Raw genomic sequence first — 27558 nt, 5'->3', positions numbered from 1 at the left:
AATACTGTGGAAACTAGTAGTGGTTCAAGTTCAAAAGGATGAAAATGAGATTTAAAACATTCTTTTACTTGATTATTAGAAGGTTTGCTTTCAGGTGAGTTTATGTGAATTGTACAATATTCCTGAAATATAAGAAACCTAATCCATCATAAAAACTGTCTGATGTGATTAATGTCCCGTTGCAGGGAAACTTACAACAACTTGTCATTAATTATGGGAGAAAAGAATAATACCTTAAATGGGAGACTCATTTGAAATAATTAAAGATGTAATGATTTCCATAGTCAAGGTAAGGACTAAAGGAAATCTTTATTCATGCCGCAACGTACGGAGCTGCCACAGAAAAAAACCCTGCTCCAGCATAAGCTCACCAGACTTCAGGATCCAGTCCTGTGCCGGCACGAAGATCCTTTAGGACTCGTGCTGCCCTCGGCGGACTCTACACGGCCACCTAGATCCCGCCCAGTCTCCGTCCACACGCGGAAGAAAAATACCTTCCTGATGAACGCCAGCGCTCACCAGACTTCAGGATCCAGTCCTGTGCCGGCACGCAGATTTTCAAGGACTCGTGCTGGCCCTCGGCGGACTCCACACGGCCGCCCAGCCCTTCCCTGCCGTGCCCCCAAGCAGGCTTAACATTCACTTTTGACGATCGCTTCAGATCGCGCCCAATCAAGCTCTGCTCCAGCACACCCCAAGTCAGACAACCAAGTCCTGATGACGATCCTTACTAACGTGGATCGAAACACCGTCGACTTCACAGCTCATTAATAGGCGTACTTCTCTAATGTGGTTCAAATAATGGAAAGAAATCTTCAATCTGTGATACCACTCTGTCACATGATCTGAGCCACCCACTGTAGATTACTTGCACCTTGTTCACAGTGCGCCGTCCATGCTGTTCACTCTCTCACTTGCGTCGCCACCACCACTACAGTCACTTTTGTGGAGCACCAAGTTTTATATGGTTGTCACCAAATTGATTCTATGCAGTGCTGCTTATAACTGTATACTACTGACCATGAATTTGCATCATAAAATAAGATGATTGAATATCTTGCTTTAAATCAAAGAGTGTTCTCCTTTTTTCTTGCGAGCAATGCGATGCGCATGTATGTTTAATTGACTGTTATTCTAACCTATTGGGACATTGTTTTTTTATTGCACCAGCATAGCATCACAGCAGTCTCTGTATTTAAACAGTAACATTTCACATATTACATTAGCAATATTCCATATTATTCACCTCACAGAATACTACATCACCTAATTCCTTTCAAAAACAAGCTTAAACAGAAACCCATACATAATACAGAGTTGTTGCTAGATCACAATACATAAAAAAAATAAAATAAAGAAAATAACATACAAAGAAGTGCTTGAAACAAAACTAAAATATCTGATAAGAAGTTAAAACTATCATCTAAACCTGTGCAGATGTACAACCGGAACTATTGACATGTGAAACACAGGGTTAAAAATGGTGTGACTGGAAAAACAATTCCCGATTTATAATGAAGCAGACTTATCTAAATTTGAAAGGTAAGCGTATCACAAGAGTACTCCTGCAAATAGGATTATTATTGTCTATTTCACTGTTCTGGACAGTCGAATCAAGGGCAACACTCAACTCAGGAGCTCCATCCTTACACCCAGTATTTACAACTCTCTCAGCATTCCACCAATTTCTCCCATTAACTCTGACCACATTACCACAGATGTTATCAATGCAAACAGGTTCTCCAAACTTCTATTCGCCTTTTTTTTGTATACACCCCTTTATTGATACGAATAATATCACCAACATTAAACTTTATCTTACAAACACATTATTGTTTGTCAAACATTTCCTTATGTCTACTGTGCTTCAGTCACATTCTTCCTAACAACACGATCACCAAAGACATACTCTGCTTGCTCATCCACCCAGGACAAATCTTAGTAGCCGGCTTCCGTCCCCTAATAAGTCAAAAGGAGACACTTAGGTTGTGTAAGGAGAACTGGTGCTGTAAAACCTCAATATAGACCATACCAGATTCCCTGCAACATACTTGGTGGAAATGGCCTATTGAACACATTGTACCACCACTCACTGCATCATCAACTGCATCATCAATTGCAACATCAATGCATTCTACCAGCCCATTAGTCTGTGGGTGGTATAAAGAGCTCTTAAGATGCTTATCATCACCTAAACTCAGAAACTGTTTGACCTCTTCATTCACAAACTGCACCCCATTGTCTGAAACTAAAACTTTAGGAAAATCTCCCAGAAGAAAGAAAACGTTAGGAAATCAATCACCACTTTTGAATTAGGTTCAGACACAACCCTGACTTCAGGCCACTTGGAGAAGAAATCAACTAGCACTAAAGCAAAGTGTGACTGCACAGCTAAGGAACTCAACAGTCCTACAAGGTCAATACCACATTTTTCCCATGCTTTGGATGGTAATTTAGTGGGTTGTAATGGGGAACTCACCAGCCTTAGACTTCTTTCTACTTCAGCACAAACAGTGTATTCACTGAGACACTCATTAATTTCTCTATCCATAGAAGTCCACCAAAATGTTTGCATAACACGCCTTTTGGTGAATGTGGAGCTCTAATGCACATATCACAACAAAAGAGAGGGACTAGAAGCACAATGAAGGTCTAGTACCCCTGCTACTAACAGGGGACCAGTGAGTCTAATCACAAGGTTTGGGTACTTGTTCGCATCGAAAAAAAGAAGAGACTGAGGATACTAATAAGAGACTGGTTGAATGAGGAAATTGGGTTGATGCTTCACTCATGAGACAGTCATGCTTCCTTTCCTGGCATCAACTGCTTAATTTGTATTGATCCTTTTAACTTATCTATGGGATCCCCTTATAAACTCACTTTAGGATACCCTTCAGGTAATTTAAACTTACACTCACATTATGTAGCTCCAAACACCCGCACGCACCATCACAGCTTGTTCTTAAAAAGATCCCCGCTAAAGAGCCCTCTCGAAGGGCCAGTGGGATATTGCAGCGCCGGCCCCACAAGGAACAATAAGCCTGATGATGAAGCATGACACGCTCACGGGTGTGTAAGGGCATCACTCCCAAATTTGGAAGATCCCCTCCGCACTATTCCTCATCCAACCAGTCACTTATTAGTATCCTTAGACTCTTCTTTTTTTTTCGATAGGAACAGGTACCCAAAAGGTGTAATCTTTTCAAAGACCAGACAATGGCTTGGTATGTGTGGAATAATCTGGAATGAATCATGTATAAAACACAATCCCATTAATAATTTAAGTCTAGCCTTATCTTGAGGAGGAGTACCATTAATGATAGCATCTACCAACCCAGGCCTGGGCTCAATACCATCCTCTAAAACAACACAACCTAGATGTTCCACTTTTTATTTCAGAAATTTTCCCTTTTCCCTTTTTAATACCACACCATTTTATTGCATGATATTAAGAACTTGGTTCAGAATTTCATCATGGTCTTCTACAAGGTTGCAAAAATTAGTACACCATCCTGGAAGACAGCTACCATCACCTTGAGAATCAGCTGAGTCCAAACCAAACAACATTCTACAACATTGTGAACTGTCTATAAGAAAGACAAAAGGAGAAACAGAAGCTGTCAAGTGCCTGAACTGTAGTGATAACACCACTTGGTGATGAGCCAGATCAAGCTTACTAACCCATTTCGCACTACAACTCAAAGCCAACAAATATGATATGTTGCAAAGAGGATGATAATCTACCCAAATGGCTCCATTGGGACTCCTGATAGCAACAAATACTTTAAGATCTCCATTATGCTTGCAAGACACAAGGGGTGATAACTACAATGATGACTCAAAGAGTACAATAAAGGCACATAAATCCTTGCACTCCCTCTCCAGATCATCTCTTACGGAAAATGGCACATTACAAAACTTGAGCTTAATAGGCACAGTTCTATCTTTGACCTTAATTTTCTGCTGGAAATCTCTAATGGTTCCAAGTCCTCTGGAAACTTCTGAGAAATAGTCTCCGCTAGATTTTAACTGACATCTTTAGTACCTGGTTTCAACACCATATGGAAACATCCCTGATGGATCCATCCCAATATGCACAGTCCCTTGACTGCAACATAAACTTTTCCAAACACTCTCCTGCTCCTAAACTCAAGGATATCTTCAAAGAAACCAGACAACTCAACCCTTCAGCCTTCATATGATACAGGAACACGGTCTGTACTCTACCCGACTATAACTTATCAAACTTGTGAAAAATTATGTTAATCCTAGCTCCAGAATTAAATAAAAACATCAAGACATTGATGTATGGATCAACACACTCAGAATGATCTCCTGTAATTACATGACCGGAAGTGGCATCTGTAGCAATTTGATCCACTCTGCCCACCAAAATCGTATACTTGAAATACTCCTGTATTTTACCCATCCTACTGTTGCTCTCATAACCTTGTGTGATAACACTGACAATTTTTTCATTTTGCTTCTTTTGTCCGTGCCAATCTTTTCTAAATGCCTTATTACAGTTCTTACACGTAACAAACTTAGCTGGACATACTCTACCTCCTTTGATACATGCAGAATTTCTGCATTTATAGCAAAAATTGGTTTGGTTGAAAAAATTCGTAGTCGTTGCTTGAGAATGCTTAGCTCCTTTGTAATCCTTAGAAATGTAAAACTCTTTGGAGCGAACAATACTGATAGCATCAGAATGTTTATCCTCTAATTCTTTAACAGAAATCTGAGAAGTTTCAATCATTTTGGCAACTCTAATTGTTTCTTCCAAGGATAACATTTTTTGCTGAATAGCCTTGTTAGTGCAATGACATATAAATTAGTAACAAACCAACTGATCAGTGAAGTTTTCGAATTCCCATTCGGCAACAAGTCTCCTAAGTGCAGAAATGTAAGAATGTACATTTCTTCCAGTTACCTGTTTCCTCATTAAAAACCTATGACGCACCACTACCAGGCTAGGTTGTACATCAAACCTCAATTTTAGCTTCTTTACTGTTTCTGTGTATTCATCAAGCTCTTCTCCTTCAAAGGGAGCAATATCTGACAGGTGTTCCAAAGAGTGGATCAGTAAAGATTTCTTCTTTCAGCCCTAAACGTGGATGCTCTAATCATTCCTAGGTACATATGGAAAGCATCATACCTATTTTTTCCAGGCAATTGGAGGGGATTTTCACCTGGACGTTCCAAACATGGGGGAGGAGGCTAAACAAACTAAATAGTGTTAAACCTATTCACTCACTTACACAAAACATAGAGGAGGTTCAAACAAACAATTATGATAGCCGGCGTGCTGTGCTTCAAATTGAAACCGGTGAATCCTTGGTGACCACAGTGTGCATATTAATGATGAAAGCATATTCAGAACCGTACGGAATATTACTGAGAAACAGTGTGTGTATCACTGTTGGAGACCATAAACCACAAAACCTCATATTATGCTAGGAGTATAGTAAGCGCATCACTTCCTTAAAAGTTGCTTCAGAACTGTACTGAATAATACTGAGCAGTGTGCGTATCACTGTTTAATACACATCCACAAACCAGGTGATACTCTAGGAGTGTAGTGTGTGCATAACTGTTCCTAAATTCAAACTGAAAAGGAGCCACAGGAAACAGTCCACATGCTTTAATTAATACACATTTTGTCAATAAGAATTATACGCAAGCAGTAAAGTGTGTATATCACTGATGTATTAAGCACCAAAAGCATTTATTACCAAAATTCGATGGCTGCCGAATTCAAACAACCAATCAGGCTGTTTTGTAAAATAAAATGCCCACCATAGGTATCTCTATCTAACATAAAATAACCTCCTGAAGTTGCTGGTACATCTTTCCAACTTAAAATGGCCATCCAAAGTCCGTTCCCAAAATAAAATTGCTGCTGGTTTTAAACAACCAATCAGAACCTCCATTACTGTGCCCCCCTTCCGAAAATGTAGTTAGTGCAAAATGCCCATAAAATGAAATGTGCATGCGGGTGAGCTAACCCGACCCTCACTCTGCGGATAACATCGCCCAACTATCCATTACAGAAATAAAATATAGAAAAATATGACTAACAGGACGGCCTGGTGACAGTCCAGGGCTTAGCAGCACATGAAGACGTCCACTCCGGATTTTCAGGCACTTGAGAGTTCAGGTTTGTTGACACTGGCAGCTCTGCTCCTGCTTGTCGCCATCAGAAAGATGCCATGATTTCCATACAATAGGTAATGATTGAAGAAAATGTTTATTCATGCTGCAATGTACGGAGCTGCCACAGTAAAGCTCCTGCTTTGTCTCACAACTGTATCTGTATTTAAACTGTAACATTCCACATATTACATTACCAACATTCCCTATTATTAACATATGTCTTTCCATGCATGTATTATTACCAATACAGTTTTCAGTTTAAAATGCTTGGATAATTTTGGGTGGGACAACCTGAGTAAATAGTTTTGGTGGAACTGATCCTTAGGAAAGGTTATGCTAATAAAGCATGTGTTGGCCTTGCATTATCAAAATTTATAGTTTGCACTATGTGAAACCACGGTGCTGCCACATAATACCTTATAGAGTCTTACAAGCTCTACAAGCCTGTTTTGCTTTCCACATAGGAAGTGATGATATGCTGTAATATGTTAAAAACAAGATTGAAAATGCAATAGGTCTCGCCTATAAATAAGTCAAAGCCATTTGCTTTGCTAATTGCTATACAATACCATTAGCGAAGCAAATGGCTTTCAACTTAATCAAAGGCGAGACCTATTGCATTTTTAATGCTTGTTAAGATAGCTACAATTATCTAAATTAGAACCCTGCACAAGAAGATAAATTCAATATATTTGCTATAAAAGGGACAAAGCCACAGAAAGAAAGCACGTTGCGTGTGCATGTGATAAGTGTGAAAAACCAGCAGACCTTTGTTATGCTCAGCTCAGTGTGTAATATACACGCAAAACAAATACCAAAATCGTCAAGCTACTGTAGCGCTGTTAGGGAGCTCTACTTACCTATAAACCTAGACCACAGAGCAACTAAATTATGTAAGAATGCAGAAAGCAGCAAGATTTACAGCCTTACTGTGATTTCTTGGCGTCCTCCTCCCCTAGCTAATGCAAAACAGAAGATAAGCATCAACAATGCTTAAAAATACCATACAGCAAAACAGTGTAGATTGAGGCCAAGAGGTAGAAAAAAATCAATACAGCGTGCTGGCTCCGCTGGCCACATGCTAAGGTTTCTTTACTGTTTGATACGTTCCTGCAGACCCCGAGACCTGAGGTACATTTTCCCAGCAGTGCAAACAAACAGCAAAGCAAGATAAATTCCCCCAGCAGTGCAAACAACCAGCAAAGCAATTTGGGCCGCTTTTTCTATTGACAACCGCTTGATAAAATTTAAAAGCATTGTTCAGAAGAAAAACAAGAAAGTGCGCCATGCCCGCGTTGTGCAGAGATGTCACGTGCAATCCCAACCCGCGCGTGCACATCTTCTGTCCGTCCGCGTGCACGCTTTGGAATCCGTATTGATTCCAAAAGGCCCTCGCATGGCGAGAGCAGCGCATGTGTGCTGCTAACGCCAGGCAAGACCTAAAAATGGCAGAGGTGTGCAAAACGTGCTGAGCTGGAATAGGTACAAAAAAGCAGTTTACAGACAGCTTGGTTAAACTGACTTGGTCAAGAAGAAACAGTGGCAAATGATGCAAATTTTTAAATGCTGTCTAGTCTTTTTTTTTAGAAGGGGCTCAAGGTAATTTACCAATATTTAATTGACATTTTACTGTCACTTAGCACCCAAGAATTTCACTCATTTATTTGACGCACATAATTTGTCTGAAATTCACCCTGATTTATTAAACAAACCCTGAGTTGCTAATAGATCTTTCTAAGGATTTGGGTTTGTAGCATTTTCTGTCTAAAACAATATTTTAAATGCATGTTTTGCATTGATTGATAGAAAACCTTGTAATATTGACGTGTTTAGGGTTAGAATTGGGGTTTCAGTAGATTTTTAATTAAACTTTACTTTGCTATCATAGGTTTACACTTAAGCTTAACATAAGCATTTGGATTAGTTTTAGGGTAAGATGATAATAACAAGGATTATAATTAAGGTTAAGGATAATGTTTGATTGAACTTCGAGGTTAGTTTTTAGGGTTAGGATTAGTGCTTAGGTAGAAGATGATGTGAAGGGGATGAAGTATAAGACACTTTACTTTTAGCGATATAGCATATGAATATTGATAGTTGAAGATGGAGAGAAGGTGTCACAGCGATGATGGTGGTCATATTAATAGCAAAAATTTGTGTGGTCATAAATGTTTGTATGATCTACCTTCAACCCCTATTTTAATTTGATGGTGCACAAATATGAAGTGAACGTTTCTTCTATTGTGATGTAACACACATTGGCAATTTACACTCTGAAACTATCATCAGCTGGAGAAATAGATAACATCCATTAAGCACACTGTACCTACAGGTCAATCACAAAGTTTTATGTACCACATCTACTTATTCTCACTTTAACAGGACTCATACATTTTTCTTAAAAGGCCCAACAGTCAAAAGCTACCTTTTTGTCCTTTTAATTAGTCATGTTCTCATGATCATAACTGAAATCATTTTGATGGCGACAGCCCACTCAGGATTTTATAATAACACTTACTAGTAATACAGATGATGATGACAAATTAAAAATATACAGGCCAACAAAAATATTTCACATACATAATTCATACAATTTCAGGGCTGACACAATTATTGATGCCTTCTGTTGGTGTACCCTATTGGTCATTGGGCCAGATGTGTTTTTTTCTGGAGTAATCTGGAACACATTTACTGTTGTCACAGGAGGCAGTTACTTGATATTAATTCCTATAGTACAATACTGGCTACAATGAAGCTAAAAGAAATGTGTATCTCTCAGCAATCCTTAGGGCTGGAGAGAGGTACTCATATGGTCACAGTCTTGTTTCTAAATTTGGGCTTGTAGACAGCAATGGTTGAGTTACGTTGAATTGTCTCTTGCATAATGCACAGCATGAGCATACAATGACTTCTCTACAGCTCTCCTTACCATAAAAATGTGTACAATTGTATAGTTATGGCAAGCATTTAAAAGTGAAAAACCCACCCAACTTAACATGTGGTGCTATTACTTTACCCCTTTCACACTGAAGAGTTTTCAGCCAGGATTAAACAATACCCATATGTTTGGTTCAAAACTCCAGGATGTGTGCGAGGATTGAAAGGGACTGCTTTTGTTGGACACATTTGAGAAATCTCTGTCTTTGGCTCACAGTAGTAACTATAGATATATATTCATATATGTATATATGTATTTATATATGTATTATATATGTATATACATATATAATGTCACTGTCTTTTTATTATGAAATTGTTTTGAACTTATTTGTTGATCCACTGACGCCACAAACAGGTTCATCTTAATAAAAACTCGTATAAAAGAAAGATCTCTTGTACAAGCATCTTGGTTATTGTGCCATCAGCTGTCTTCATTCGCCTCTTCTGTTGCAGTTTGGCCTTCCTCGTTGTGATCTGAAAAATAAAAAAATTAAATGAAAAAAATAAAAGTCAAGCCAAAAAGCTGGATTGTGAGCAGTTTTATTTATTATACCATATGATTTTACTGGACACCAAAAGAGGCGATTTACTTATGCACTACATTTTCGTACATGCCTGGCAGTAAGCAATATGGTCTAACGCCCCAATCTTAAAACCGGCCAAGGCCCCACCAGAGTACTCCGGAAGCCACACTGCCAGAAAACAGAGGTCAATCAAGCTACCCCAGTGGGGCAAAGTCAGCGCCAGAAGCCTTTAATGAACGCTCCAAGGATTTACGGTTGTACAGGAAAGAAAAGGAAGATGGAGGCCCTTATAAAGTTGTATATCAATATATCAAGATATATTGTACATATATAAAGTGATAAGTATAGCATAGGTATTGAGGAGATTCCAGCAGAAGTGTGAAGGATTTTGAAAAAAGATTTGCCAGGAGAGGCTTTAGAGAAAGGAAATGTAACAAACCTATAGTCCTAGTTCTGCATCATAGGTATCTTCAATTAAGTCATATACATTGAATAATATGTTTTCTCACCCACTGGGAACATTTAGCTGGGGAGGGCCAGGGCTCCAGGGTGGAGGAGTGGAACTGTAGAATAGATCTACCAAATGTAATCTCAGTATCCGTGAAAGTAACCAAGAGCTATATAATGCTCACCTACTGATGTTTTGGCTGATGTTTAAAATTAAAATAAAAACAGTTAAAATAAAATAAAAACTTTGAATAATTACCCACCGCTTGCATGGACCCTGGAACACCTTTTCAACATATATAATCTTTGGAGAAATTATCATTGCAGAATGTGCCTCATTCAAGTTAATTTCCTATGAAATCTCAGCGTAGTCTGTCAGAGATGTCATTTTCTTTCTGAATGCTAGATAAAATATTTGAAGTCGCTGAGTAGCTTTTTAAAAGTGCATCATTTGTCATGGAAAAAAAGCTCCCTTTAGTATAAAGAGCAAGAAAAAATGCAGCCTGATAGGCTTACACTGGTAGAGGATGAAAAAGGAGCCTGCTCCTTTAAGGACCTGGAGCACAAGTTACTTACCTTTGGGAACAATATATCTGTAAGAGACATTAGTTAGTGATATATTCCTTACCTTAAAATTACCCCCAGGCGTCAGACTGGATCTGGAAAGTTTTCGTCAGCAGTACCCCTGTGCGTCGGAAAGTGGCGTTGTGCAGCTGTGATGGCAAAACAACTGGATGAGTACGAAGGGAGGGCTCGCAGGAACAATTTACGCATACTAGGTGGGCCAGAACACGCGGAGGGGCCAGCGGCGGACCTCTATGTAGAGGAGTTGATCTTGAACCATCTACAACCCAATAGGCTATCGAGCTACTTTTCCATTGAAAGGGCTCACCGAGTCCCAGGGGGACGCCCGAAGCCAGGCCCCCCCACCCCACGACCACTCTTTGCCCGTGTTTTCAATTATAGGGACCGTTACACAATATTACAAATGGCTCACGCTAATCCTCCGCTCAAACTGGACAATAGTGTGGTCACATTTTTCCCTGACTTCACAGCCAAGGTCCAGGCCGAACAAAGTACTTTTCTGACAGTGCAGAAGGAGCTTTGGGATCGTGAAGTGAAATATGCATGCTGTTTCCAGCGAAACTCAGGGTAGAGTCGGAGGGTAAGACGTGGTTCTTCACCTCACTGGAGGAAGCATGGGACTTGCTGGAGGTCTGGCGCAGAGTTAGTGGCCAGTGCAGAGAATGGAATGGAGGGCACCGGCCAAACAAATCTAATCATGGGACGGAGTCGTGCGGCGATTCATCCATAGCAGCTGTGGGAGAGACAACACGTAGCTGAGTGGAGTACACCTTGGGACTGAGACTGCCATATATTGTCAGCAGATAATTGGCTTGAAGGGGAGTGGGTGGACGGGCTGAATCTGAAAGTTTCTCCTGACTGAGGGACGATTGTAGGCTCCGATTGGGGATTGAGACAACTGCAAATTGATAGTTGTGGGCTGTGGGGATGGGTGGGACCTGGGAGAGGCTGGACTACAAGCCTCAGATAATTTTTGTGGAATAAGGTAGAATGTGCCTAGAGCGAGGGTGGGAGGGCTGCCCGCCCGCACCTTTGAGTATTCTGGGGGAAAAGAGGCACCCTGCCTAGTTGGGGTGTGTGTAGTTCTAAATCCACGGGCAGGGGGACAGGGAGGTGGGTGGGGTGGGGTGGGAGTTTGGGGAGGGGTGTTTAGGGTTTTAAGGTTTGCTGAGTTTGCAAGTCACAGATCACATACTGTCATGTCCAAGTTCCATCATTGAAATTAGCCACAGAGGGAAGACAATCGCGAACCGAGTTGTGGATATAAGTATATTTGCATTCGAAGGACGAACCGCAGTAAATCACACATGCAGGTCGTAGACACTGAGCCCTGGGGAGCCTCGGAATGTTCCGATCCATCTGTCCTGACTTCAGATGACTGGGTTAGAATGGAAACGCCACTCTCCATGCTCACTTGGAATGTAAATGGGATGGAGGACAAAATTAAACGGGGAATAGTGCAACAATATCTTAAACGTCAGGCACCCAATTTGGTGTTATTACAGGAAGCACACATGGTGGGTAACAACTGTAGAGCCCTTACATGGTGGGGTTATAACTACAGATACACGCTGAATACACTGGGATCTCGTGGGACAGGTATTCTAGTTAAAAAAGAACCTGTCACTCATAGTAACGCGCACATGGGCAGATCCAAGTGGCATATTTGCGGTCCTAGAGGTGCAGTGGGAGTGGAGAGCGCTGAATGTGGTTTCAGTATAGCTTCCGCCAGCACTGGGTAAGGAGGCACTGGTGGACCTGGGCAAGATACTGGCAGACCTTTCTGTGGGCACCCTGATCCTGGGGGGGATTTTAACATGACTATGGATGATCGGAGAGATAGGTACCCACAACGGCCACGTACAAGACCCAGTGCATTGATGGAGGAGTTCACCACGGCCATGGGACTGACTGACATGTGGGATTCACTGCAGCCGGATGGAGCTCAATACACCTACTTTTCTAACACAAATAAGAGCTCATTCGTCATTGACTACTTCCTAACACATTCGGCTTCTATTGGCCACTTCCGTAATCCCCACGCTCTGTGAGGGGTATTTTGGATCACTTTCTAGTGAGGGTTGAACTAACGGATTTCAACTATCAACTAAGGGCCACGATAATCCTCAGCCCCTGGCTGCTAAAAATCCCTGATATTGGAAAGGAACTCTTTACCCAGACCATCAACTATTTCAAAGAGAACGTGGGGTCAGTAGACTTGGCACAAACCATATGGGAAGCCTTTAAGGTAGTTTTGAAGGGACAGGCCATGTCCGTCAAGGTGGTATATACCAAAAAAAGACAGCAACAGCTATTCCAATTAGAAAGCGAACTTCAGCAGCTGGAGGCAGAAAGTATCAATGCTCCTTCAGTGGAAGCTATACACTGCCTCACGCTTAAACAGGAGGAATATAGGATCAGGGTGAGGGAACAGATGATGGCCACCTCCTCCACACTCAACATAGGATATATGAACTGGGGTATAGGGCAGGTAAAATCTTGGCCTGGTTAGAGATTAGGGATCAGGATGAGAGATGGGTGCCCAGGTTGACTCTTAAAAAGACGGAACACAGATCACACACCCAATGGACATAGCGGAAATCTACTCCCCTTCCACTACGTATACGGCGGAGGACTCCAGCCAATTTCTCTCAGATAGTGACCTGCCGACACTATCTGATACTGACAGAGATGCCCTAAGTCTCATCCAGTCGGGGAAGGCGATGGGACCCAACGGGACCCCCATAGAATTTCTGAAAATGTTTTCCCTCCAGGTAACCTCTCATTTGCGGGACATGTACAATGAGAGTTATGAGAATGGGGTCCTGCCGAAAGATCAGCGGCTAGCATCCATAGTGGTGATTTGTAAACCGGGAAAGCCTATTGACAATTGCGGCTCCTACTGGCCAATTTCTTTAATTAACGTAGAAGCTAAAATCCTCGCAAAACTACTCGCCTCACGCTTGGTCACAGTTATTTCTTCACTGGTCCATCCAGACAAATCTGGCTTTATGACAGAGAAGAATACAACGCTTAATATACGGCATCTTCACAACGTGCTTGCTCGCTGTGAGTTTATAGAGGAAGACGCAGTGGTGTTATTCCTTGATGCCTCCATGGCTTTTGATTCCATTGAGTGGCCATACCTATTTGAAGTCCTGAGGAGAATAGGCTTTGGCCCGAAGTTCCTTGGCTGGAAGAGACTGCTGTATATGGGGACACAGTACCAAGTGCGAGTGAACAACTATACGTCTCGAATATTCTTATTAAAAAGGGGCACTAGACAGAGTTGTCCTCTGTCCCCCCTAATTTTCTCCCTAATGTTGGAACCGCTGGCTTCCTGGGTCTGACGCTATGTTATGGTGAAGGGGTTGAACTGGGCAGAGAGGCACGACGACCGAATATCGATATATGCCGATGACATACTGCTTTATCTCGCCTCCCCGTATAGATCTATACACGGGGTATTAAATATATTTACAAACTTTGGGAAGTACTCGGGATATGCTATCAATTGGAGCAAGTCAGTGCTGTTTGTTGTTCGGGGCCTCGGCTACCCCTGGCTGCAATGTAGAGGTGGCCAAGGAGGGTTTTCGATAACTGGGAATCTTTATAACCCCAATTCCCAACTTTTTTATGATCATAATCTCGCAGCTCCACTAGCCCGGATGTGTATGGATGTTAAGCATTGGAGGTCCCTGCCCCTTTCTCTGGTGGGCCGGGCGGCTCTTTTTAAGATGCTGGCCCTTCCAAGTTTTCTCTACATCCTTCAAAACTGTCCATACCGGGTATCAGATACATATTTTCCAGGAGTGGAGAGTGAAATTCGGATGTTGCTATGGGAGGGTGGGTCTCCTTGTATAGCGATGAGCAAGCTAACAAAGGGGTGGTATGATGGGGGCATCGCCCTCCGTACATTGGGCTCTATTATTGGGCGTCACAATTAATGGCGGTAAATCACTGGATATATCAGTCCCCTATGGATCCAGCTTATTTACTGGACAAATATCAAAGTCGGAGAGCTGGGTACCTGGAGGCGCTGAACTCAAAGGCTCGCAAAGGGCGATATTTTGGCCCCACAGCTCATACAATTGCAATCTGGCAACAGCCGTACTCCCGTCTCGGGTGGTCAAATGTCCTCACAAAAGCTGTGCCACTCCGGTATAAACAAAAGCTGGCATTTCTGTGTCATGAGCCCGGCTTCAACAAGTGGGATATGATAGGGATTTCCACTGTTGGGGACTTGATCAAGAAGGGCTCGATCCTTAAGTTTGGGGAATTGAGAGAGAAGTATGACATGCCCCACAGAGAGGTATTTAGATACCTACAAATTAGACATGCCCTCACCACAGCCTTTCCTGACATGAGTGACAAACCAGAGTCATCTCCATTGGAAAACAGTCTGCTTCAAGGACCACTGCTTACTAAAGCCACATCATTGACTTCCAAAAAACTATGTAACAACCTACCTGACACGTTCCGCAAACTTCGAGAGAAATGGCAGATAGATCTCGGACCCATAGACGATAAGGACTGGCAAATAGCACTAATGTCCCCTAGGGAAGCTGCCATCACCCTTCGTTTCCGGTTACTACAACTCAAAATTTTACATAGATCTTACCTGACCGGGGTTACCCTGGCAAAGATGGGCTCAAGAGCAGACTCGCTCTGCCTCAGGGGCTGCCAGGAGAATGCAACCTTCTATCGCATAATTTGGAATTGCCCAGGGGTGCGACCAATATGGGAGGGGCAATGACTCACATACAGAATGCCCTGGGAAAGGAGCTAATCCTTACGCCGACACTGGGTCTTCTTAACATGTGGGAGCCAACTGACCTAACAGAGGTGGAACAACAACCGACCACATTGGGATACATCCTAGTCAAACGTGAGATTGCGAGACTATGGGGGCGGCAAACAGGCCTTCTCCCCGACTGTGGGGAAAAGAGTTTGATAGATGCATGATTGCAGAGAAGGAGGTATTTAAATCAAGAGGGTGTCCGAAGAAATGAGACAGGAAATGGGGCAACTGGAATGTACACTGTGGCAACCTGTGTGTATCCCCATCGGTGGAAATGGAAATGCAGCGCACTGGAGAGCGACGTATGGACATACCATGATTGCAACTACTTTACCCTCTATTACGGCGGTAAAACATTGTACAAATAATCAAAATGTTGAATGGACAATATATGTGACCTTTGAAAATGTGAAATTAATAAAAATATTTACAAAAAGAAAAAGAAGGAAGGACGAGTCCGGATAAACAGACAGGAAAGGTGGATTACAGGAAAGAGCCTGGAGCTCACTAACACGCCTAGCGGAGGTGATGGCGACCAGGAAAGCAGTCTTTAAAGTCAGTAAACGAAGAGGACAGTTGTGAAGCGGCTCAAAAGGAGTGCACATCAAATAAGTTGAACCAGATTCAGGTCCCACTGCGCCATCACAAACGGAATAGGAGGGAAAAGGTGAGTAATGCCTTTGAGAAAACTACTTACGACAGTGGACATGAAAAGAAGGGGCTGATCAGGAAGCCGGAGAAAGGCCAAAATTGCAGAAACGTAACCCTTAATAGTGCCCATAGCAGAGCCCTGCTGGGTCAAAGAACGAAGGAACAAAAGGACTTCTGAAAGAGGGGCAGAAAGGGGATCTACAGCCTTTGCTGTGCACCATGCCACAAATGTATGCCACCTGCAGGCGTATATCGATTTAGTGGAGGGATGCCTGGCTTCCAGAATGATATCACAGACTTCAGGAGGCAAGTCAAATGGAATCAACTGTCACCGTTCAATCTCCACTCAAGGAGGTAGAGGCTGGACAGGTTCGGGTTGTGAACCGTCCCCTGCTGCTGCGACAGAAGATCCTCGCGTAGAGGCAGTCGGATCGGGGAATCCACACTCATACTGAGTAGCTCGGGATACCAAACTCTTCAAGCCCAGTTCGGGGCCACAAGAATGACTTGGGCCCGTTCGTGCCTGATCTTCTTCCGCACTTTGGGAGAAGTAGTATAGGCGGAAAGGCGTACAACAGATCGCAACTCCACTCGCGACGAAAAGTGTTACAGAACTGCTGACATTGCTCGTTCTCTTTGGTGGCAAATAGATCTAACCAAGGCTCTCCCCCCTGTTGAAAGAGACCTTGCGCCACCTCCGAGAGAAGACGCCATTCGTGATCCACCCTGGAGTTCAAAGAAAGTGTTGAACCACCAAGGAAATGCCTTGACATTCCAGCCATGTCTAGAGCCGCAGAGCCTCCTGACATAAGGTCCACGACCCCACCTTACCTTGTTTGTTGCAGTACCACATGGCGGTGGTGTTGTCTGTGAAAACCTGCACTACCTTCCCTTTGAGACAGGGAAGAAATGCTTTCAAGGCAAGTAGGATCGCCCGGAGATCCAGAAGGTTATATGGCGCCTGGACTCCACCGGAGACCAGAGCCCTCTAATCTCCGCCTCTTCCAAGAGGCTGCCCCATCCCAGGAGGGACGCATCCGTCAACACTGTGCCCTCCGGCTGGGGAAGGGAGAGAGATCTGCCGCTGACCCAATGCTGGTTCGTGAGCCACCACTGCAATTGTTGTGCAGTGCCCTCCGAGATCTGGACGTAGTCGGACAGGTTCCCCTGATGCTGCGCCCACTGGAACTTCAAGTACCACTGCAGAGCCCGCATATGCCATCTGGCATGATTGACCAACAGGATGCAGGAGGCCATGAGGCCCAGCAGCCTCAAGGTCATCTTGATCGGAATCATAGCCTGAATGTCCCGGACTCACTGCTCGGGAGGATAGACCAGAAACTGCACTGTGTCCAGAACCACTCCGATGAAGAGGAGCTTCTGAGAGGGGATCAGGTGTGACTTTGGCACGTTGATGGAGAACCCCAGCAAATACAGGAGGTCTCCGTAGTCTGGAGGTGGGAGATGACTGCCTGGGGCGAGCCCACCTTCAACAACCAGTCATCGAGATAGGGGAAGACTGAAACCCCTGATCTGCGGAGATGAGCTGCGACCACTGCCATCACTTTTGTGAACACCCGAGAGGCGCTGGTAAGGCCAAAAGGGAGCACGGTGAAATGAAAGTGCTCATGGCCTAAGGTGACCCGCCGGTAACGCCGGTGGGCCGGCAGGATGGGGATATGAAACTAAGCGTCCTGCAAGTCCAACGCTACCATCCAGTCTTGTGGGTCTAGGGCCGACCAGACCTGAGCAAGTGTGAGTATCTTGAACTTCTCCTTCCGGAAGAAACAATAGACGTTCCAAAGGTCTAAGATAGGACGCATGCCCTTGTCCTTCTTTGGAACCAGAAAGTAGTGGGAGTAAAAACCACAACCCACTTCTGGCATCAGAATGCGCTCGATGGCCCCCCTGGCCAAGAGGGCCGCAACGTTTTGCTGGAAATTAGCTAAGTGATCCCCTGAAATGCGGTGGTACTGAGGTGGCATGGCTGGAGGGGTGGTCTCGAAGGGGAGGTGGTAGCCCCTTCGGACAATCTGTAAAACCCACCTTTCCATAGTGATGGTGCGCCTGTGGGGGAGGTGATGGCAAATCCTGCCGCCCACTGGTGTGTGGTGGACCTGAAACACCGGACTAGGAGGATTTGGAGGCAGTGGTAGTAGGGGAGGTGGTGGACTGACCTGCCCGCTGGCTCCGTGACACACCTCGGCGGGTCCCACGTCTGCGGCTGGGCTGAGACTGTTGCTGCACAGGCCTGTGTCTTTGAAATGAACGTGTTTGGGTGCCCCTTCCTTGGCCACGAAAGGAGCGAAAAGCAGACGCCAAAGGAGTGCACATGGCTGAAAGGTCCAAGGATTTGGCCTTAGCCCGCGTAAAGCGCTCTAACGCACTATATGCCTTGTCACCAAAAAGGCGAGTGCCATCAAAAGGCATGTCCATCAGAGTGTTCTGGACATCCCCTTAAAAGCAAGTGGTCCTCAGCCAGGTGTGACGGCATAGCGCCACTGTCGTGGAAATTGCTCTGCCTAGCGAGTCGGGGGTGTCAAGGCCACAACGAACCGTGAACTTGGCTGCATCTATCCCCTCAGCATTAGCAAAAGCCAGTGGTCCTCAGCCAGGTGTGACGGCGTAGCGCCACTGTCGTGGAAAATGCTCTGCCCAGCGAGTCGGCGGTGTCAAGGCCACAACGAATCGTGTACTTGGCTGCATCTATTCCCTCAGCAATTGCTTGTGAGAGCACCGTCTGGGCCTCCTCCGGACACTGAGGCAGCACCTTCGCCACCGTATCCTACACAGAGTGGGAATAACGGCCTAAGAGGCATGCTCGTGTTCACAGACTGCCGCCCTGAACTGGTGGAAGAGAAAATCTTGTTCCCAAACTGCTCAAGTTTTTTGTATTCCCTGTCCAGAGGTGCAGAAGGGAATGCGCTTGGGGACGCAGAGGCTTGGGCAACCAAGCTCTCAGGGGTAGGGTGTTGGGAGAGGAAAATGGGGTCGCCCGGGGCCGGGCGATGCCATCAGGCCACGTTCCTATCCACAGGAGCTACTGTGTTGGGCCTGGACCAGGTGCCCAAAAGGACGTCTAAATGTGCATCATTAAAGGGCAACAGCGGCTCCGCAGAGGAAGCTGCCGGCCGAAGCACTTCTGTCAGGAGGTTAGTCCTGATGGCCACTGTAAGGAGCTAGAGGTGGAGAGCCTCTGCTGACCTACGCAACACCACTGAATAAGTACCACCCTCCTCCATAACCACGGTAGAAGGAGACAGTGCGCCAGGTTCTGGTGAGAAATCCAGATCACCGGCATTCCCCAAATCCTCTGCCCAGTCCTGGTCTAACTGGCATTGGGCTGTGAGAGGGTCCTCCCCGTCTTCCATAACCTGCTGGTGGGAAAGATGGAGGAGGATGGAGATAGGGATAAAAATCCCCCATCGGCGTTGGAATTGGCATCAATCGACACTGGTCCTTCACCGTCTTCATGTCGGGGTGGAAGCCGGGGAAGACATCGGCTGGGGAGCCGGGCGACACCAGTGGCGGTGCCGTAGACATCGATGGAGGTCGTACGAGGTCAACCAACATTGGCTGTGATCCATGCATCGATTCATGGGGGTCTCACGGCGCAAAGGCCGGAGCCATCGACAACGTCGGGGCTGGAGCTGCTGACGAAGAAGGGTGAGGATCCCCAGTCGGACCCATCGTGGCTGACAGAAACTCCTGCAGCTGGGCCAGACCTGGGAAGGGCGGGTAGGCCGACGGTGACTGCGTAGGCTCAGCCGGAGCCACTGGGGAGGCACCACCCGCACCCTGAGCCGTGTCGTGCGTCAGGCTAGGGGAAGGCGAAGAGCGACGTCGCTTCTTTGACTTCTTGTGCTTCGTCTTACCTGACCCCGAGTGCGAAGACTTCGTCGAACGATGGTGGCAGCTCCGCGACCAACTCCTGAGCCTCAAGCAACTTTCGGGACCGGTCCTGCAAAGTCGGGGCACGACGTGGGCTCGTAGTCGCACCCCAGGCAGTAGAGACACTCACTGTGCGGGTCCGTCACCGACATCATGTGGGGACAAACCTCACAAGACTTGAAAATGGGCATCCCTATAGACCAGGAGTCAAAGACTCAAAAAAGACAGAGACAAAAGTCCCCAAAAATTGACGGGGTACCGCTCTCTCCGGATCTGCGCTTGCTGGCGCAGAAAAAGAAAGAACTGATGTCAGCACGCGAGGATGGCATGTAAGTAGCTGCCGCGACGTCATCCCGGCAATCACAACGCCTAAGACGGACGCGGAGCCGCACGACGCCACCTTCCGATGCGCATGGGTACTGCTGACGAAAACCTTCCGGATCAAGTCTGAGTCCTGGGGGTAATTCTAAAGTAAGGAATCTAATGTGTCTCTTTCAGATAAGCACATTTACCCACTGTGCGTTTAAGTGACAGCTTGCCTGTGAGTCAGTTGGTTTTTATGTGATCTATAACTAGAGCTCCCGGTTTTATGGTATTCATTTTTTGGCTATTTCCGTCTGTGTTTATCCATATTTATTTTGTGTTTTGTGTATAAATGAAATTGTAAAACTGTTCATTTCCATAAATATTTAACTGACAGACGCGCACTCATACTTTGATGTCTTTTGTGTTTTAGCTATTTAAGCCATCAAATATTACACAACAATACATCCACTGGTAAATACTAACATTATACCATAAATGAATGTTGACATATGCCACTATTTAAAGAAATTCCATCCTGTTTTTTTATTTCCCATGCAGCCCATCTGCTCCGCTGCAATCTTATAATTCATGAAAGACAGCATGGATAGTCATTTAAAAGAAGCACTATTTTCTGTATTTATCCACTTTTGAAAATAAATGCAGACTGAAAACACATTGTTTTCTGTCTGAACTTATCTATAAAAATCTGTAAAAACGGAAAACAGGGAGCCTTACCTATAACTCGTACATCTAGATAGCTGAGGAAGAGAGTGGGTCATTAATGACTTCAATGAAGACAACTACAATACAGAACTAGGACTACAAGTATGTAACCTTTCCTTCTGCATCATAGGATCTTCATTGATAGTCATAAAAGTTGGAAAGAGTAGCCAGCTATGGATAAATTAATTCCGCAGCAGTCAGTCATATTGTATAGGAAGAAAAGGAGACAGCCTTTTCCATGTGGGATATGATATAAAAATATGGTCGGTTTCTAGCAAACCAAAATCTTTTAATCATTTAAACAGGCTCCAGACTACAAAAGCCAATTCTTACACTGGGAAGGAAACAAGCTTCCGGGGACCGGTTTCTGGCATTACAGCCGTCTTCGGCCCGGCTTGCTTGAATCCTGATGGTGCAATGAGCAAGGGACTCACATCTGAGTATACCCTTCCACGCTTAGGGTGGACAAAAATATTTACAACAAGGGGTGGTGATGGACAGAGTCTCTGAATTAAGCAGAATACTCTCACCCAGTCAAGAGATCAGGGCTAGATCCAACACCGTTTTTTAGCTCATTGCACCATCCCAGTTTCAGAACCTGGCTGTATGCAAATTAGTCTGTCCCTGGCCCAGTGCATCATGGGAACAGGGCAGACCAGACTACACCACCCCCTTTTCTGAATCGTTTTTGGCCACTATAGGTGTGGCAGGGTATACTCAGACATGAGTCCCTTGCTCACTGCTCCATCAGGATTCAAGCAAGCCGGGCCGATGAGGCTGAAATGCCAGAAACTGGTCCCCCGGAAGCTTGTCTCCTTTCTGGTGAAGAATTGGCTTGGTAGTTTGGTCTGCCCTGTTCCCATGAGGCACTGGGCCAGGGACAGACTAATTTGCATATAGCCAGGTTCTGAGCTGGGATGGGGCAGTGAGCTAAATAACGGTGATGGATCAAGCCCTGATCTTTGGACTGGGTAAGAGTGGTCTGCTTAATTCAGACACTCTGTTCATCACCACCCCCTTTTCTGAAACTATTTTTAGTGACAGCACTAAAACAGTTGAAAACATACTTCACTGGTGGCATGTATAACTCTCACGAATTACCCGTAGTAAGATATTACAATGCTTTTTAAATTTCCATACCAGTTATCTCACCTGAGAGCATATTTGTGTCCTCCTGGAATTGGCAGCAAAGCAGCTTTGTTAGAAAAAAATGTCTTTTTCTTCAGGAGAATTGAATGTATCCTCAGAATTAAATTCTTTATAATAGTGGGCAAAGATACTGTTAATATCCTTTTTTCAGTCTGATCCTATTCTGACCATCAAAACAATAATCCGGTAGACCAATAGCTGCCTCAGCTATGGAGATGAACAAGTTACTTACCTTCAGCCAGGCTTTTTCTGGTAGTCCCTATCTAACTGCAGATTCATCACCTTTGAATATTCCCCAGGTGAAAGACTGGTGCCAGAAAACCTTGAGCAGTACCTCTGCATGCCAGTAGGTGGCACTGGTCAGCTCTGCACCAACGTCGTCCATGTCTGAAGTGACATTGTGGTCTCAACATATGCACCGCCCCAGTGCGCTGACATCAGTTCCTTTAGTACTGTGCCAACACTGTGGATCTGAAAGCTACATCCGTCACTTTTTAACTACTTTTTAAAAAACTTTTTGCCAGACCATTTTTATTGAAAGATCTTTGTTATTGTATACAACCTAAGACAATCTCAGTGACAGTAAGCAGCATGTATTGTAGTGATAAAAATATAAGTATACAGTCACTAATTCATATCTGGTCTCTGTGACCCCAGATCCCCCCACTCCCCAACAACCCGCCCACCCCCAATAATTCACTGGGCAGTAACAAGGTCCAGGCACCCCTGACCTCAAGGATCTTGATGTATGTTCGTAATAGGAGCACACAGCTCTCCCCTATATGTATTCTAGTTTCACCACATTGTAGACCATTTATTTGGACAACCTCTGCTTTCACCCACTCTTCCTCCATAGACCAGCTCCCAAATCCCGCGCAAGCATGTCAAGGTATCTCTGGAACAATTTACAGTAGGTAAGCGAGATCGCCTTTCTGGGCATTTATTCATCCAACAACCTATCTTTAAGTGAGGAGGATTCAGGGAGCTCTTCACTCCTAGAGAGTACTTTTTGTAAGCTGTGAAGGATCAGCAGATATCAGAAGGTCTCAGTAGGGACCATTTGGTATTCTCTTTGTTGCTCCTCAAATGTGAGCACCTCAGCCTGCTTCCACAAGTAACCCATCAAACACAGGCCAATGAGGTTCCATCTATCAAATCCTCCTTTTATGGCCAGAATGCCCAATCGTGCAGTTCCCCAAAGAGGTGTGGTTCATGTGATCTTGCCTCGCCAGCCGATAGGTTTCAGCGTGGCGTGCCAGAGGGAATGTGTGACCGCTGTAGGGCTGAGCAGGGGTGTAGTGTGCTTTACCCTATAGATGGCCCCTGCACTGAAAGTTCCTCCTATCCATCCTATAGGCTGGCTCATCCGCTGGGAGAGGGACCCAAGGTTAACGACTATTAATTGTTATGCCCAGTAACATTTTTCAAGATTGGGGAGAGCAATTCCCGCATCATACCAGCTTCTCGTCAGTTTCTGGAGTGTACGGGTTGCGCTGTCTGTTGCTTGGAAGTAGGAATGGAGGACTGGTTAAGGCTTGTTCTGGAGTAAATACAGGAAGTGGGGAGGGCCATCATTTTAAATAGGGCAGCTATCCCCCGTAAGGAGAGAGGCAAGGCCCTAAAGTGTTGAACATCCCCTCACAAGCTTGAAAATGGTGGCTCAATGTTTCACATGTAAAAAGCGTCGGGGTCCCTGGTGACGAAGATCCCCAGGTAGCGGAAACCCTCTGTGACCATCCAAGCCACACAGTCGCCAGGTAGGCGCGGTGCAGGTCCAAGAAGGACACAGATCAAAGACGTTTCCAATTAATGGTGTAGCCCGAATAATGCCGGAAAAGTGTGACTATGTGAATCACCCTGTAGGGAGAGGAGGACGGGTCAGTAACATGGAGCAGGATATTGTCTGCACAAACGGTGATTCTATCTTCCCAGTCTCCAGCCCATTGCAGCCCTCTGATCAAGTGATCACTTTGAATCCAGGCCGTGCGCAGTTCCAGGACTGAGGCGAAAATTAAGGGAGAAAGCAGACAATCCTGACTCCTATCTTGTCAGAGGTGAAACAGTGCAGAAGTGCCCCCATTCACCCTTACTTGAGCAAGAGGGTCAGAATATAGGAGTTGTATCCAAGACATAAAGCGGGGGCTGAACCCCAATTTCTCCAAAACCTGCCAGACCATTTTTGATCAATTGCTCCCAGCGTGCTAAGGATATGTCTGCTAACAAAGCTACGGCTATCAGAGAGGTTTTTATCAGAAAAAAGCCTACTCGCCATATCTCAATATTTCAGATATTACTGTCTTGCCCTTGCCATAGCAGATTCTTCCTTTGTATTTAAGTTTATAATAGAATTCATACCTAATTTGTTTTCATTTTCATGAGCCAGATTTTACTTGCTTGTGAGTAAACTCTTTTTATAAAAATCTTCCAGGCATTTTCCCGATTTTTCTGAAGATTATGCTGATGTTTATTTTATTCAACAAATAGCATATTATTTGACTAGTAACTAACTACTGCTTTTAGAAAACAGTTACTTATCTTCTGTAATGAAATGTCTGTTAACATAACCATTTTGCAGATTCTTTATGTGAAACATTCACAGACATTAAATTATGAAGCAGAACCATTGATCAAAACCAGGTGATGCTGGTTGACTTCAACAATGAATGAATGAGGCTCCACAGCTGATGGCTTGACAGATTTGATACGGCGTGTCACTAGTGCTGGCTATGTCACTTCTGCTATTTTTCATGCTCTCTGTAACAAAATGTGTACACTCTCAGAAGAATAGAGGGGATGGTCTGATAAGGAATCAACAGGATGCATATCTATCAGAAATACCGTCATCAAATATAAGTGACTTGCTATTCTAGTGGACACTCCTTCCCATAAACTCGCTCTGTTAGGAGCTCCCAAATCAGTCAACAGAATACTGTAATACTTCAAGTGAGCATCCAAATAGCAGTTGAAGGACAACCAGTTCAAAGCTAAAAAAAACTGCCTTATGAGAACACCAGCTGAAGCAGCTGCTTGGTCTCGGGATGAATGAGCCATAAACCCTGCTAGAGTGTCCTTTTGGCAGGCCTTAATACATTTCCCCCATTAGGAATATCCATCTCTAGATAATTTGCTTTCTGATAGATTTGCAATGTTCTGCACATTGAAAACCTACAAAGACTATCATTAATCCAGAAATTCTTATTTGGAAAGAAATAATGACTAATGGCTCTGCTGGGATCCACTCTACAATACGAGACTAGAAAACGATCAGACTAGGCAAGAATAAAGGAACTCAAAAGGATTCCCGATAAGAAATGTAAAAGCAAATGTAGATCCTGAAGCAGTTCCACAAAAAGGTGTATGTAATGTTTTAAAATATCTACTTGCCCTTGGGACATGATGTTTCACAAATCTACTTGCTGCATTTGGTGTAAATCGTGTGTGTGTGTGGGGGGGGGGGGGGGGGGGGGGGGGTGTAGCGTTCTCAAAATATCAGAGCTTTGATAACGCCTACTCATATTCTAAGTAACATGATTTGAATTCCTGGCTCTGATTATGCTACCTCACTGTTTATAAAATTGCCCCCAAATTGACAAGGTTCTGTTCATGTCAATTCTTTGAAGAGCTGCTCTCCGCACATATAGGTGTCATGTATATGTACTGGTCCTGTTAAAGCCAATTCTCTGATCATAGTCCAGTTCTGAATATGCCAGCACTTTCATTACATAAGAGTTCTGATTATAAAAGAGTTCTGGATATGCCACTGTTTTATTAATTTAGGCTATCTTTTTGCCTTAGTTTTAATGGAAGCTACTATTAAATGTCAAAGGCTGGACAGTTGCATTTTAAAATTATTATTATTTATACAGGGAACAATATGAAACAACTGTTACTTGAGGCCAGAGGATGCCTGAGTGACTGATCACAATTTTGATTGTGTGGTCAAGACCCACAACTAAGAATGGTCTGAAATAAAGGAGCAATACATACTAGACCTTCCACATGGCCATTCAACTGATTCCACTGCCCTCAGAGAGCCGACTGTGTGGAACAAATCCTTAGATTATTATTATTATTATTATTGGGTTTTATAGAGCGCGTAGTAACCCGTAAGCATCCCAGCGCTGCAACCAAGACAGTCGAGAGAGTGGTGAGTCAGAGAGAAGGGGGGAATCAAGGGAAGAGGTGCGTTTTCAGAAGTTTCCTGAAACGGAGGTATTATGATTCCATCCTTAGTTTACGGGGGAGGGAGTTCCATAGGCTGGCCGTGTTCACTGAGAATCGCCGCCCGCCTGTGCGGGCCTTTTTCACTCTGTGAACTGTGATGAGGCGTTCGTGATCCGAATGGAGGGATCTTGTGGCCTTGTAGGGCGTGATGACATTTTTGAGAAAGGGGGGGCCTTTGTCCTGTAAGAGTTTATGAGCCAGGCAGAGAGCCTTGAACTTGACTCTTTCTCTTACTGGGAGCCAGAGAAGGAGCTTCAAAGCTGGTTTTGCCGAGGATCTGGCCGGGGTGTTAGTGAGAAGCCGGGCCGCGCCGTTTTGAATTGTTTGTAATTTGTTGAAGGTGGCTTAGGGGGCTCCCAGGTAGATGGCATTGCTGTAATCCAGCCTCGATAATGATAATTGATGATAATTGAAGCACAGAAAGATACAAGACACCATCAACTCTAAGATAACAGTGCGTTTCCTAGCTATGTCTGCTTCTGAGAAATGTTCTGACCAACATTTGAATATTATCCACCTTTTACAAAGGAGGGAATGTTGAACGTGTTCAGAATGAGACATAGGAACTTGAGGTGCCAAACAAGAGACCAGCAATATTATATCTCATTGATTGAAAAACCCAGAAGCTAAAAGAGACACCCCTATTGCCAGGTATTCAGCTAACAGAGATGTACCCTTTGCTTTTAAAAATGTGTTATCCAGGTGGGAATAAAGATGAACTTAGCAATGAAGATGAGCTACCACCACCACTAGCAACTTGGGGAACTTCTGAAGCCTGTAGTTAGGCCAAATACAATGGGAGAACAATAACCTGTTAATGCTCCCTGTTACCATAAATCTCAGATACTGCACCCCTGGGATATGTAAGTACGCACTCTTTAGGACAAGGGACACGGGACACACCCAATATTGATCTTGGAGAGCAGAAGCTACCTTTTTTGAGTAACCATCCTAAATATCTTTCCTCAGAAACCTGTTGAAAAATTCAGATCAATAACAGGTCACAAACCTCCTGCTTTTTGGGGGCAGACATTTCTTTGAGATCTAAAATCTGTATGTGGGGAGGTGAGAGGGGAAACGAGAAGGAAAGCAGGAAGCAGGTTTGTGAATAATGGGAATGTAAATCCTGTTCCACAATCTGAAGGCCCAAGCTTGATTTCC

The 27558-nt window shown here is 44.4% G+C and overlaps 1 protein-coding gene across 3 annotated transcripts in view; it reads right to left on the bottom strand.

Moving 5' to 3' along the window:
* Window positions 1-6231: 6231 nt before the first annotated feature.
* NME9 (NME/NM23 family member 9) overlaps window positions 6232-27558 on the bottom strand; it is a 697622-nt gene continuing 676295 nt past the window's right edge. For all 3 annotated transcript variants that reach the window (XM_078680514.1, XM_078680516.1, XM_078680515.1), the window contains exon 23: window positions 6232-9570. In XM_078680514.1, coding sequence (XP_078536640.1) covers window positions 9518-9570 — 53 coding nt within the window. In that variant the 3' untranslated portion in view covers window positions 6232-9517. The remainder of the gene's footprint in view (window positions 9571-27558) is intronic.

The sequence above is a fragment of the Lissotriton helveticus genome, chromosome 3_1 (genome assembly GCF_964261635.1).
Source record: "Lissotriton helveticus chromosome 3_1, aLisHel1.1, whole genome shotgun sequence".
NCBI lineage: Eukaryota > Metazoa > Chordata > Amphibia > Caudata > Salamandridae > Lissotriton > Lissotriton helveticus.
The sequence above is the reverse complement of the archived record's forward strand: the minus strand, read 5'-3'. Positions and strand labels throughout refer to the sequence as shown.